The sequence below is a fragment of the Geotrypetes seraphini genome, chromosome 2, assembly GCF_902459505.1.
Source record: "Geotrypetes seraphini chromosome 2, aGeoSer1.1, whole genome shotgun sequence".
NCBI lineage: Eukaryota > Metazoa > Chordata > Amphibia > Gymnophiona > Dermophiidae > Geotrypetes > Geotrypetes seraphini.
Genome location: NC_047085.1, coordinates 250,553,300 through 250,567,372, shown reverse-complemented (window position 1 = coordinate 250,567,372; position 14,073 = coordinate 250,553,300). Strand labels below are relative to the sequence as shown.

Here is a 14,073-nt window from a genome sequence, read left to right as displayed (position 1 = left end):
CGAACAGAGAAGATTGAGAGGGGACATGATTGAAACATTCAAGGTACTGAAGGGGATAGACTTAGTAGATAAGGACAGATTGTTCACCCTCTCCAAGGTAGGGAGAACGAGAGGGCACTCTCTGAAGTTAAAAGTGGATAGATTCTGTACAAATGTAAGGAAGTTCTTCTTCACCCAGAGAGTGGTGGAAAACTGGAATGCTCTTCCGGAGTCTGTCATAGGGGAAAACACCCTCCAGGGATTCAAGACAGTTAGACAAGTTCCTGCTGAACCGGAACATACTCAGGTAGGGCTAGTCTCAGTTAGGGCGCTGGTCTTTGACCAGAGGGCCGCCACGTGAGTGGACTGCTGGACAAGATGGACTACTGGTCTGACCCAGCAGCGGCAATTCTTATGTTTAAGTAAACTCAGTAGCGATGTCTACTGCAGCCAAATATACCCCCTCCCCTTTTACTAAACCGCGATAGCGGTTTTTAGCACAGGAAGCTGCGCTGAATGCCCTGCTCTCGATGCTCATAGGCTCCCTGCGCTAAAAACTGCTATTGCGGTTTAGTAAAAGGGGGCAATAGTGCAAAATATATTCAGCAGACACATTTTGATCACAAAATTGAAAATAAAATCATTTTTCCTATATTTTTGTCTGATTTCATGAATCTCTGGTTGCACTTCCTTCTTCTGTAAAGCCAATATTTCTTTCTTTCTCTCTCCCCCTGCCCTCCCCCCTCTTTCTTTCTCTCTCCCCTTGGCCCACCTCTTTCTTTCTTTCTCTCTCCCCCGGCCCCCCCCTCTTTCTTTCTGTCTTTCTTTCTCTCTCCCCCCTGGCCCCCCTTTCTTTCTGCCTTTTTTCTCTCTCCCCCTGCCCCCTCCAAGCCATCGTGCTGATTTCTCCACTTCCCCGATTCTTTCCCTACCCCACCTGCTCAATGAAAGGAGTCGGTTGATTGAACACTATCTTTTCGGTTAGTTTTGCCAGAAATGGAATGTTAGAGCAATCGAAAGCTCCTTCATGACTGGTCTAACATGAGCCAATTTCCATGCTCTTGGCAATGTCCCTGTGGAAAGGCTATTTAATATCAAACTCTGAAGGAACCAAAAATAGAAAAGTCCCTTTTTATTAGAAAAAAGTAGGAAATCCGAACAGTTACTTGACATATTTAGGGCATGAATGGTTGTTTGGATTTCAGTCAGAGATGGAACACTAAAGTTGGAAAAGGAGCTAAAAGGGATGGAATTTGACCTCTCTGGCGAGCTATCGGTGCGAGGTGTATTTTTAGAGATCAGAGTGCTAAGTACCGAGGCAATTTTCTGGATAAAATGATCTGCCAAGTCTTGGGCCGGAGGGGCTAAATGTAGATGATAAAATTTATACTAAAATCTTGGCTGCAAGATTAATGGATCCTTATACAAAGCTGTGCTGCAGAGCAGCGCACGCTAAATGCTGAGCCGCATGCTCTATTCCTATGGGCAACTGGGCATTTGGCACGCTCTGCTTGGCAGCACAGCTTATAAAAGCCTGCCTAAGTAAAATTTTTATCAAAAATCATATACTGAGATCAACAGGCTTAGTGGTCAAAATATTATGGACAATGTGTTTGTTTGGTTTTTTTTTAATATCATATGATTCATCTAGCAAAATCTATAGATATCCCAACCTTTGCACTGGCAATCGATGCAGCACAAACATTTGATCCCATCCAATAGAACTTTTTATATTCCGGAATGCAATGGTTTGGCTGTCTGCAAACTTTTATTGAATGGATACAATTTCTTTATACTTATTCCACTTCACTTATTTAATCAAGTTCTATCTGCTCAATTTATTTTACAAGGAGACACTTTTCAACCCTGCTATAGAGCCCTTTTTGCTAGCTGTATGATAGAATTCCAATATCCAAGGTATCTCTTATAAGAAGACTAAATTCAAAGTGCCTGCTTATGCAGATGACCTTTACTAATCTAGATTGTACTTTACCAGGTTTTTCTACTTTAGTTTAAGAATATTCTCTAGCATCTGTTCATAAAATTGATATGCAAAAAAAAACAACATGGACTTTTCATTTAAATGGCCATGTTAAAAAAGGAATAGCAGATCATTATAGGCAGTTTGCAGCCAGCCCCAGCAGGGCCTTTCCTCTGTGACGTCACTTTTATTGACACTTCTCATTTCATATCATTGAAACGAAAAGTATCAAAAAAGTGTGGAATCACTTGTAAGTTTCATGGTTCCGATGCACTGCAATTCTACAATCCAGATTTGGCTTAAGTAATTCATTGCCGTTGAATGTGATGAAAACAGTTAACTTAGGGGGGGGGGGGTTAAAAAAGGCTTGGAATATTTCCTAAAAAGAGAAGTCCACAGAGGAAATCCACTGCTTATTCTTAGGACAGGCAGCATAAAATCTGTTTTAATACTTGGAATCTAGCTAGGTACTTGAGATCTGGGTTGGCCACTGTTGAAACAGGATACTGGGCTTAATGGCCCTTCAGTCTGTACTAGTATGGCAATTCTCATACAGGTCCGATTCCCTGTGGACTACAAGCCCCATGATGCAACGGGACTGACATGGGGATGCAGCGGAGCGTTACATCCCAAGCTTTGCACATACTACCTCGATGGGAGCTCCCTCAGACTTCGTTAGTAACCGCAATGGTCAGCAACGTGGTTTCTCTTAACGCAGTGAAAGCGCGGACGCTGCACAAATGCCGAGACCTTAAGGATCATAAGGTTAATGTAGTTCTCCAAAGTAAATTCTATCTTGTTCCCGTGCGAGTCGCACGGCTCTTTGCAGCTGAAGACAGAGCTCCGAAAAAAAATGGAACACCTTAAATATTGGTTACATTGTACAGTGCACACCTATGTCAAACAAAACCCAAATACTTAGTGGAGAAGCCGGAGTCTTCGTTACCGACTCAGAAATATGAGTGACCACGAGCGATCATAGCAACCGTTCCAGAGGTGGCACGGGACAGTTTAGCGCGGGGAGCTTAGGCGCACGGAGACGTGACGTCAGCGAGGGAGGCGTGGCCTGAAAGGAGTTAGGGAATCAGTGGGCGTTTCTTACGGTTTAGCTTCGGTTATGCTTGGCTATAGCTTTTATGGCTTCTTTTGTAATCATTTTTCAAAGACACGGTAGGGAACAGACCGCGCCGTCGGAGCCTGAACGCCCTTTTTCTCCGTAGCCTCCCGACTCCGGTTGAGGCCACAGAACGTTTTCGTCTGCCTCTAGGACCCGGTGGGCCCTGACGGGGCGGTGACGTCAACGCTTCCTCTAGAAGTTCCCCAGGTCGCGTCCGTCGTTGTAGTCGGAGCACGTAGCGCATGCGCGCGACCACTGGCTCCTTACCCTCCTGTAGGCGAGGCGGCGAGAGCAGCGTCACAATCGGCGCGCGTACCTCCCGTCACAGAGGTGCGGAAGGATCGGGAGCGTTCTCCCTGCGCGCGCGACCCCCCCTCCCCAACCCTTCTCGCGTGCTAGTGAGGTCCCGGCTGGAGACAGCCGGGGGAGGGGGTTCCACATGGATACCGATCACTACTCCTGACTTGTGCCGTCTGCGGCCCGCCCTTCCCTCGCCCCTCCCTCCTACATGGTGGCTCTGTAGAGGCCGATAATGCTGAAGATGAAGCTGCCCCCAAAGTTCACGAAGCAGCAGGAGGACGAGGAGGAGGAGGAAGAAAGAGTAACGGCGGCGGCGGCAGCAGCTAGGGGGGGAGGGCTGGGTCCCCTCGACAAGGAGACGGTGTACGAGTGGTTCGGCCTGAGCCTGGGCCCCGCGCAGCGGCTCGAGTTCGTGTGCGGGCTGCTGGACCTCTGCAACCCGCTCGAGCTGCGCTTCCTGGGCTCCTGCCTCGAGGACCTGGCGCGCAAGGACTGCCACTACCTGCGCGACTTCGAGGCCAAGGTGAACGGCTTGAGCGAGCCGCCCAGCGCCCCACCGCCGCAGCTGGCGGCCGGGGACCTGAGCGAGCCGGCGGCCCGCTCCAAGCTCATCGTCTGCCTGGCCTTGCTCAGCTCCGAGAACCGCGAAGCCGCCGGCCGCCTCTTCCACCTGCTGCTGCCGCCCGTGCGCCTCGAGTCGCTGCTGCCGAGCGGCGGTCGGCGGCGTTGCGGGGAGACGGAGGCGGCCGGGGGCGCCGGGCCCCGGGACTGGGAGGTGATCGATGCCCAGGAGGAGTTGCTGCTGCTCTACACCATGGCATCCCTGCATCCGGCCTTCTCCTTTCACCAGCGGGTCACCCTTAGGGAGCGGCTGGAGCAGCTGTGGAGAGCGTTGGCCGGGGACGAGGAGGAGCCGCTGCACTGCGACCACCGGCCGCGCCCACCCTCGCAGGTAAGAAGAGCGAAATGCATTGGGGGGGGGGGGGGGGAAGAGAGGGCGCGCGCGCGCGTGTGTCCTCTGAGCAGCTTCCCGGGTGGAATCCTCTGGAAACTGTTGAGTGACCTAATGAGAGGGAGAGGGTCCTCGACCATACTAGGTCAGACCAGTGGTCCATCTAGCCCAGTAGCCTGTCTCCACGGCGGCCAATCCAGGTCACACCTAGTGGCAAAACCCCAAATAGTAGCACATTCCATGCTACCCATGCAGGGCAAGCGGTGGCTTCCCCGTGTCTGACTCTGCCTCAGTAGCAGACTATGGACTTTTCCTCCGGGAACTTGTCCAGACCCTTTTTTTTTTAACTAACTATGATTGATGGTCTTCATTTTTATTGGGAAATCTTTGGGGTAGCTATAGGAAACTAGACATTTCTGGTTTTTAATAATAAAATAATTGCAACATTTTAAGCCCTGGAGTTTAAGCTCTGAGATATATTAGGGTAAAAGCTGTACTGACTGGAAAAATAAATATATTATATTCAGCGTTCAAATCTGATTTCTTATTTGACTAGGAGCTTGTTACTGTATTAGATTCTTCTGTCTTACAGTTAAAATGTTTTTATTCAAGGAAATTGTGTGGTGGTAGGTAGGAATGCTACTGTTTTACGAATCGGGCTACCAACCTGTTGAGTATTTTTGCTGAAGTGATGCTGCTGGTTGGACCATTTTTAAAAAGCAGCAATGTAAAGTGAGTCTAGATTTCCTAGGTGTTGAACATACTCTTCATTGTATGAGTTTCTAAATGAAACACTTGAGATGGAAGGGAGGTGGCATTCTGCAGGCCCTATGCTGGGTGCTCACTTTATTGTAATTTTTTTTATTATATACTGCCTACAAGTCCAAAGGTTACCAGTAGTATGCATTCAGGTACAGTAAATATCTTGCATGCCACTGCTGCTAACCATATAGAGAAATGGGAGGAGGGGCCAAAAAGTTACAGCTGAGATCAGCTCCCCTGCAATTGAATCTTAGGGGTCATGGAATTAAGGAGAAGCCAAGAAGGTGATGGAGTGTGTTCTTTTTTTTGTCTGGGATACAATATTGAACTTTTATTAGAGGCAGTTACTGGATAGTAAATAATGGAAGTTGAGGTTAAGGAGGGAGAAGACTTGGTTTATACTGTATATATTTGAGAATTGGCAACCCTTGTTACTAACACATCTATCACCAAGAATGTTAGAGGAAGGCTTTATTTTGTTTTCTTTGAACAACTGGGGACGTGTGTATGTTTAGTAACATCACAAGCTTGCTATGTTATGAGTGTGAGTGGATACCCTTTGGAAATTGCATACCTGACGATATTTTGGTCTGGATGGGTTTTGCTTTTTTGATTGGTGAGAAAGAGATGGGGTGGAGTTGATTAGGTTACTGTACATATTGGTCAAAACTAGTAGGAGTAGAGTTTATCAGAAACCTTCCTTAAACTAAATGAAGATGATTAAAAAAAACCTCAAACCTGTTGACCCAACCACTCTGCTTGGGTGTTCATCTGACAACCATAAGTTTGAAGGGGGGGGGTTATTAATTCAAATGGGATAATTTTGTGCATCTCAATTTATGTATGAACTTATTTGTTATATTATGCCGAATGGAAGGCACCTAAGTAGTGACTCTATAGAACTAAAAACAACAAACCCATAATTGAGAAAAAAAACCTCATAACACCTTGACAGCACCATACATATAGTAATCAAAAGCTGTCAAACTGATATCATTGGCATAAAAAACTCTACTAACTTACTATCAAACTTTACTAACTTACTATCAAAGTGAATAAAGCCATCCATGAGCACAAGGAGTGAAACTTACCTGATGTTGGACATTTCAGGGTTGTTTCAATCCATTTATACTCCCCTGGTTATCAAGACACAATCTGAGCTATTCATAATATTGTCCACTGTTCATCCTGCACAATTCCACCTGACAATGGTCCTTGTTTTCACTGACTCCTTGGCTGCGTCAGGGGTTCCAATACAGCATAACTCTGTGCATCGACATGTAACTTAACTCATGGCAGTTTGAAATTCATGTTGATGCATAGAATTATGCTGTTTTGGAACCCCTGAAGCATCCAAGGTTTCAGAGAAATAAGGACCCTTTCTGCTGCATCATCTTAATCTTAACCCTTATATCATGGTACGTGAGGATCTTCTTAATGGAGGAAGGTGAATAATGGAGTGCCGGAGGGATCTGTACTGGGACCAATGCTATTTAACAATTTATAAATGATCTGGAAATTGGAACTACAAGTGAGGTATTAATTTCATCTGTCATTGTGATTAATTTCATGTCATTTGGATGCCCAGTCTTCCAATATCCTAAGATCTTCCTTCTACTTTTCACAGTCTGCATGTGTTTTACCAACTTTGAAAAGTTTAGTGTCATCTGGCAATTTACCCCCCTTTTTACTAAGCCACGGTAGAGGTTTCTACTGCAGCCTGAAGCGCTAACTACTCTTAACACTCATAGGAATTTGTGAGCGTTAGAGCATTTAGCACTCTGGGCTGTGGTAGAAACCTCTACTGCAGCTTGGTAAAAAGAGGGGAATAAGGTGTACAAATGCAAAGTGATGCTTATTTGGAAGATTAATCCAAATAATAGTTACCAGATGCTAGGATCCACCTTGAGGACCAGCACTCAAAAAAAGATCTAGATGTCATCATAAACAATGCTGAAACCTTCTGCCCAGTGTGTGGCAGTGGTCAAAAAAACAAACAGGATGTTAGGAATTATTAGAAAAGGGATTCTTATAAGTAAGTAAATGTTATAGTGCAACCTCACCTTGAATATTACATTCAGTTCTGGTTGTTGTATTTAAAAGATTTAATGGATTTCAGGAAAGGTTCAAAAAAGAGCAACCAAGATGATAAAGGGGTTGGAACTCCTCTTGCATGAAGAAAGAATAGGGCTCTTCAGCTTGGAAAAGAGATGAGGGGAGATATGATTGAGGTCTATAAAATCTTGAGTGCTATAGAATGGGTACAAGTGAATTGATCATTTTTTTTTCCCCACCATCAAAAATGAGAAAGCATAGGAGACACTAGGAAGAAATTATTATTATTATTTTTTTTTACTCAAAGAATAGTTAAGTTATGGAACTCATTGCAAGGGAATGTGGTAACAGCAGTTAATGTAGAAGAGTTTTAAAAAGGTTTGGATAAGTTCCTGGAGGAAAAATCCATAGTCTGTTAGTGAGAGCTGGTTTAAGAAAGGTTTTGGACCATAGTCTGTTGTTAAAGACATGGGGGAAGCCTCTGCTTGCCCTGGATCGGTAGCATGGAATTTTGCTACTCCTTGGATTTTGGCCAGGTACTAGTGACCTGGATTGGCCACCGTGAGAACAGGCTACTGGGCTTGATGGACCATTGGTCTGACCCAGTAAGGCTATTCTTATGTTCTTATGGGGGAAGCCACTGCTTTCCCTGGGATTGGTAGCATGGAATGTTGCTGCTATTTGGGTTTCTACCAGGTACTTGTGACCTGGATTGGCCACTGTGGAAAAGGATACTGGCTAGATGGCTATTTTTATGTTCTTTCTCTTCATACAGTTCAGAGTAATCACTCAAGGGACTAACACCTCTTTGATTAATGCCATTCTAAAGCATTTATTCTTCTTTTACCACTATTTCTGCCTTTCTTGCGTCCAGTCTTAAGTCTTTCAGTAGGGGGATGTCCCAGGTGATCATAACCTCTGTTTTCCACAGTTCCCTTAAGGCAGTGGTCTCAAACACGCGGCCCGCCAGGTACTATTTTGAGGCCCTCAGTATGTTTATCATAATCACAAAAGTAAAATAAAACAGTTTCTTGATCATATGTCTCTTTAGCTATAAATGACAATATTATTATTAAGACTTAGCCAAAAGGAAAGATTTATAAACTATAAAGAGTTTTACCTCATGCAAAATTGTCATTTCTTTAATAAGACATTAACTCTTTTTTTCTGAGGCTCTCCAAATACCTACAAATCCAAAATGTGGCCCTGAAAAAGGGTTTGAGTTTGAGACAACTGCCTTAAGGTCATGATCCCAATGCTTTACTGTGGCAGTGAAGTTGTAATGTTTACATGAGTTTCCAATGAATGAGTCATGATGATTTTTTTTTTGTCATCAGCACTTTGCAGCACCCATGAAATAGGTACTAATCATTTCCATTCCAAATCTACAGGATGTTGAGCCATATACAAGTCTTAGGTGGTGGTTGTATGCTTTATTTTTATACAAATCCCAGTATTCTAATTCAACACCTAAGCTTTCTTCTTGTGGTAATCACAATGGCCACTAGAACCGTGAAGGGGTGGAAATAGAGGAGAAGAGTTTGCTTTTTGAACATTATGGTGGCCTGTTTCAAAAATATAAATCATCTTTTCACACTCTTTAATAGACACATGGTATGTGAGTTGTGCACAGTATGAGCTTTGATCTTTTTGGAGAATGCCATAGGATGGAGAGGAGTAGCTTAAAAAATCATCTGGAATGTTTACGAGTAGGCATAACAGCTTTGACTATTCCCTTACCAAGATAGATGTAGTTTGGTTAAAGACAAGATGTGGATGTCAGATTTCCAGGCATCATCTGTAAAGGGATCTTTTTAGCCAACAGAAGAGCATCTGGTCATCTTTCAGCCTATATGCAAGAAAAATCCCAACTTTATATCGCTGTATGAGTATTTAGCTTGTTCTCTCAGGGTTTCCGCAGCTGGCATTGTGCTTGTTGCAGGTTTTCAGGTCTCGCTGCATCTTATCAGGTAGAAACTGACATTTCAGCCATCATATTGTGGCTTTCTTCAGGGTATGCTGTGAGGTCTGCAGTTTGTCTGTAAATAGTAGATTCATTCACCTGATTGGGAACAGGGCAGTCAGTTGGTCATTAATTTGAATTTTGGTGGGAAAGTCAGTCTTTTTTAAATAAAAATTTTCCCTCATACAATGAAAAAGTCTCTTGGGAGTTTAAAAATGTTCTCCCCATGACGCTGACTTTTGTTCGCTCAGGGTTTCCACAGCTGGAATTGTGTTTGTTGCAGGTTTCCAGGTCTCGCTGTGTCTTGGCTGGTAGAAACTTACATTTCAGCCATCATGCGGTGGCTTTCTTCAGGGTACACTGTGACATCTCGTAATTTGTAAATAGTGGGTACACTGACCTGTTAAAATGCGGACCTCGCGGCATACCTTGAAGAAAGCCATAGCATGATGGCTGAAACATCAGTTTCTACCTGATAAGACGCAACGAGTATTCAGCTTGTTAATAAACAACCAGTGAACGTAGTATGGAAACGGATTGGGGGGGGAAGCTCCTGCCACCATTATGAAGAGAAAATTACACAGGTTTATTTTAAACAATTAACATAACATAACATTGTGCTTGTTAACTTCGTAACCGTAAGTTCAACGCAGTTTACAAAAGATTATAAAAGTAAACATGATACAGGGAATAGAATAAATTAATTAGTCAAGTGCTTGGAAAAAAAGATAGGTCTTCAGCTGTGTTCTAAAAAGTTTGTAGGAGTAAGCTGTGAATAGTAGTGTTCAAAAGGGCTGAACTTTTTTTTTTTTTTAAGAGGAGCGGTTTAACATAGAAACATAGAAGATGACGGCAGAAAAGGGCTACAGCCCATCAAGTCTGCCCACTCTGCTTACCCACCCCCTGTCTATGCCTTAATGACCCAATTTCCTTATCTTGACCCTCGTAGGGATCCCACATGGGTATCCCATTTATTCTTAAAGTCTGGCACACTGTCTGCCTCGATCACCTGCACTGGAAGCTTGATCAACCACTCTCTCTGTGAAGAAATACTTTCTGGTGTCGCCATGAAATTTTCCGCCCCTGAGTTTGAGCGGGTGCCCTCTTGTGGCCGAGGGTCCCTTGAGAAAGAAAATATCATCTTCCACTTCGACACTCCCGTGAGGTACTTAAATGTTTCGATCATGTCTCCCCTCTCCCTACGTTCCTCAAGAGTGTAGAGCTGCAATTTGTTCAGTCTCTCTTCGTACGAGAGACCCTTGAGCCCCGAGATCATCCTGGTGGCCGTCCGTTGAACCGATTCAATTCTACGCACATCTTTACTGTAATGTGGCCTCCAGAATTGCACACAGTACTCCAGATGAGGTCTCACCATGGCCCTGTACAACGGCATTATGACTTCAGACTTTCGGCTGACGAAACTTCTATTGATACAACCCAATATCTGCCTTGCCTTAGATGAACCCTTATCCCAGGACAAGCAGGCAGCATATTCCCACACATGGGTGACGTCACCGACGGAGCCCCGCAGCGGACAGCCTCGAAAGCAAACTTGCTTGAAGATCTCGAACTTTCGAGTGCTGCACCGCGCCTGCGCGCGTGCCTTCCCGCCCGAACTAGGGGGCGCATCTCCTGAGAGGATCCTCAGTTCGTTTATTTCCGCGGAGACAAGAAGACACGTTTTCTTTCTCTGCAGCATTGCCTTCTCATCACCGCGGCTGTTTCTTTAATTTTAAGTCGGTCGCTGTGTACATTTATTCTTTTTATTTTCTTTTTACTTATAAAAAAAAAAAAAAAAAAAAAAAAGTTATTCTTTTTTCCTTTCAGTTCGGCCGTCGAGCTTTGGGCCTAGGCCTAGGCTCCTTCGTTCGACACGGACTTTATTTTTTCCATGTCCCGGCCTCTTACCGGGTTTAAACGCTGTCGACAGTGTAATCGGGTGATTTCGGTCACCGATCCCCACTGCCGTTGTTTACAGTGCCTGGGTTCCTCTCATTCCCCAGAAGATTGTCATCGCTGCTTTACCCTCACTCCACGAGCTTTTCGGCGGCGTTGTGCTCAATTTTTCCAACTTTTTGGTATGGAGCAATCTTCGGAGCCGGCCTCGACCGTGGCGGCTGCACCGGTCTCGAAGGCCTCGACTCCGACGACTTCGACGCCTGTGGTCTCGAAGGCCTCGACCCAGACTCCGGCTGGAGTTTCGGTCTCGAAGGCCTCGACCTCTTCTCCTTCGTTGACTTCGAAGACGACGACTTCCACGAAGCCTTCTACTGGGGGTAAGTCTCCGAGTTCTCTTTCAGGTGCCGTATCCAAGAAGCCACCAGAGTCCTCGGCGCGACCACTTTCAAAGCGTACCTCCAAGATAAGGGAATACTCACCTTCGAGGTCGCCCTCTTCGGAGCGTACTGCTGCACATACGAGGTCAGAACCTTCTGTCTCGGTGCCGATGCTGGAGGACATGTTAAAATCTATCCTCACCTCTCAAATTACTTCTTTAGTGGCTCAACTGGTCCCGTCCTCGACCTTGCCTCGAGTTGACCAGCCTGTGACTCAACCGGAGCTTCCAGTCTCTCGAAGCCGATCCCGGACACCGAAAAACATTTCTTCATCGGAGTCGTCTCCGGGCTCACCTCCTCCGAAGCATCGGTCGAAACATTCGAGACATGGGACCTCCAAGCTTCGGAGGGAATCTTCGCCCTTGGATACCGAGGCTTCTTTGTCTCGTTCTTCGAAAACGAAGCAGGGTTCTCGACATCGAGCCTCCACTCGAAGCCCTTCTCGATCCAGAACCCCATCGAAGCCAGTCCGTCGGGACAGTTCTCCACATACCTCGACTCAGTCTGTGCCTCGTACACCGGGTACTTCTCCATCCAGAGGTCTGAAGAGAAAACATTCTCTTACTCCACTTCACAGTACAGCTTCTTCTCCCACTGTGCGTATGGAATCAGACATTTCCACATACTCTAGAGAGGATTCTCCATCCTACTCAGTACAACACAAATCTCGCAGTGGCTCTCCTGAAGAATCATCTGACCCAAAATCAGTTTCTTTTGCCAAATTTATCTTTGATATGGGCCAGGCCCTCAAGCTGGACCTTCATTCAGACTCTAAATATACTCCTGAGTACTTGGCGGACATGGAGCTTCCCCATCCTCCTAAAGAGTCACTCAGATTGCCTATGACTCCTGTTCTCCAGCAGACCTTCACTCGCAATATGGAGACTCCTTATTCTATCACTGCCATCCCATCTAAATTGGAATCTCGTTACAGGACGGTTCCATCTAAAGGCTATGAAAAGTCTCAACTCTCTCATCAATCTCTGGTAGTAGAGTCATCATTGAAGAAAGCACATCCCTCCAAAATTTATGCTTCTGTCCCTCCTGGTAGGGAAGGCCGTACCATGGATAAATTTGGGCGACGTTTATATCAAAATTCTATGATGGCAAACAGAGTTTTGAATTATAATTACATTTTTACGTCCTATTTCAATCACTTTTTAAAGATTTTGTCTTCCTTTTACCCAGACATCTCTACTAATCGTCTTTCGGAATTTAAAAATATCCTTAAGACTCTTTCACAATTGAGACTTTTCATGCTACAAGCCTCCTATGATGCCTTTGAACTCTCGTCTAGAGTCTCAGCATTTGCAGTAGCCATGCGTAGATTAGCATGGTTGAGGATAGTGGACATGGATCCTAACCTTCAGGATAGATTGGCTAATCTTCCTTGTCAAGGGAATGAATTATTCGATGACTCTATTGAGGCAGCTACAAAGCGTCTTTCAGAACATGAGCGCTCTTTTGCTTCCCTCATCCGTCCAAAACCTAAACCTGCACCAACTAGAGGTTTCAAACAAACTCCACGTCGCTATCCACTGAAAACAACTCCTGCTTTTTCTAGACCTCCTGCTCGTCGTCCTCCTCCTCAACAACGACAACAAAAATCTCAGACTCCTGCTAACACTAAGCCTGCTCAGTCTTTTTGACAATCTCAACTTGAGCATTCAAATTTCTCTATTTCCAAATTCTCCCCTCCCCATAGGGGGTCGCCTGTCCACATTTTATCACCAATGGGAGCTCATAACATCAGATCTCTGGGTCCTTACCATCATACGAGAGGGATACTCTCTTCGACTCCTTCAGGTGCCTCCAGATCGCCATCCAAGAGAGTGTCTTTCAAACCAGTCGCATCTTCCTCTTCTTCTCCAAGAAGCTCGAGCTCTTCTTTCTCTTCGAGCAGTAGAGGAAGTCCCTCTATCTCAAAGGAACTCGGGATTCTACTCCCGTTATTTTCTAGTTCCCAAAAAGACGGGGGATTTGCGACCGATTTTGGATCTCAGAGCTCTCAACAAATTTCTAGTCAAAGAGAAATTTCGAATGCTCACTCTGCCAACTCTGTATTCTTTGATGGATCAAGGGGATTGGATGTGCTCCCTCGATCTCAAAGAGGCCTATACTCATATCCCTATTCATCCAACATTTCGCAAGTACCTCAGATTCCAAGTGGGAAATCTTCATCTTCAATACAGAGTTCTCCCCTTCGGACTGGCTTCTTCCCCCAGGGTTTTCACAAAATGCCTTGTGGTTGTAGCTGCAGCTCTTCGCAACCAGGGTCTCCAAGTATTTCCATACCTAGACGACTGGCTCATCAAAGCTCCCTCTCTTACAGGGGTTATTGTAGCGACCCAACAGACTATTCTTTTTCTACAAAGTCTGGGATTTCACATCAATTTTCCCAAATCTCAGCTGACTCCTTCTCAGTCTCTCCAGTTCATAGGAGCAACTCTGGACACTATCAATCTGAGGGCATACCTTCCACAACCACGTCAGGATGCACTCATTCAAATTTCTCAACAATTTTTCCAACTTCCCACTGTTCCAGCAAGAAAAATGATGATTCTGCTCGGTCACATGGCCTCTACAGTTCATGTGGTTCCTTTTGCCAGGCTTCATCTTCGCATTCCT

General features: G+C 45.1%; 1 protein-coding gene across 1 annotated transcript in view; it reads left to right on the top strand.

The window, feature by feature from the left end:
• The first annotated feature begins 3,057 nt into the window (after nucleotides 1–3,057).
• The window catches only part of ZCCHC2 (zinc finger CCHC-type containing 2), a 192,666-nt gene continuing 181,650 nt past the window's right edge, over nucleotides 3,058–14,073 (top strand). Inside the window, exon 1 of the mRNA XM_033929327.1 lies at nucleotides 3,058–4,329. Within this exon, the coding sequence (XP_033785218.1) occupies nucleotides 3,610–4,329 (720 nt within the window). The 5' untranslated portion in view covers nucleotides 3,058–3,609. The remainder of the gene's footprint in view (nucleotides 4,330–14,073) is intronic.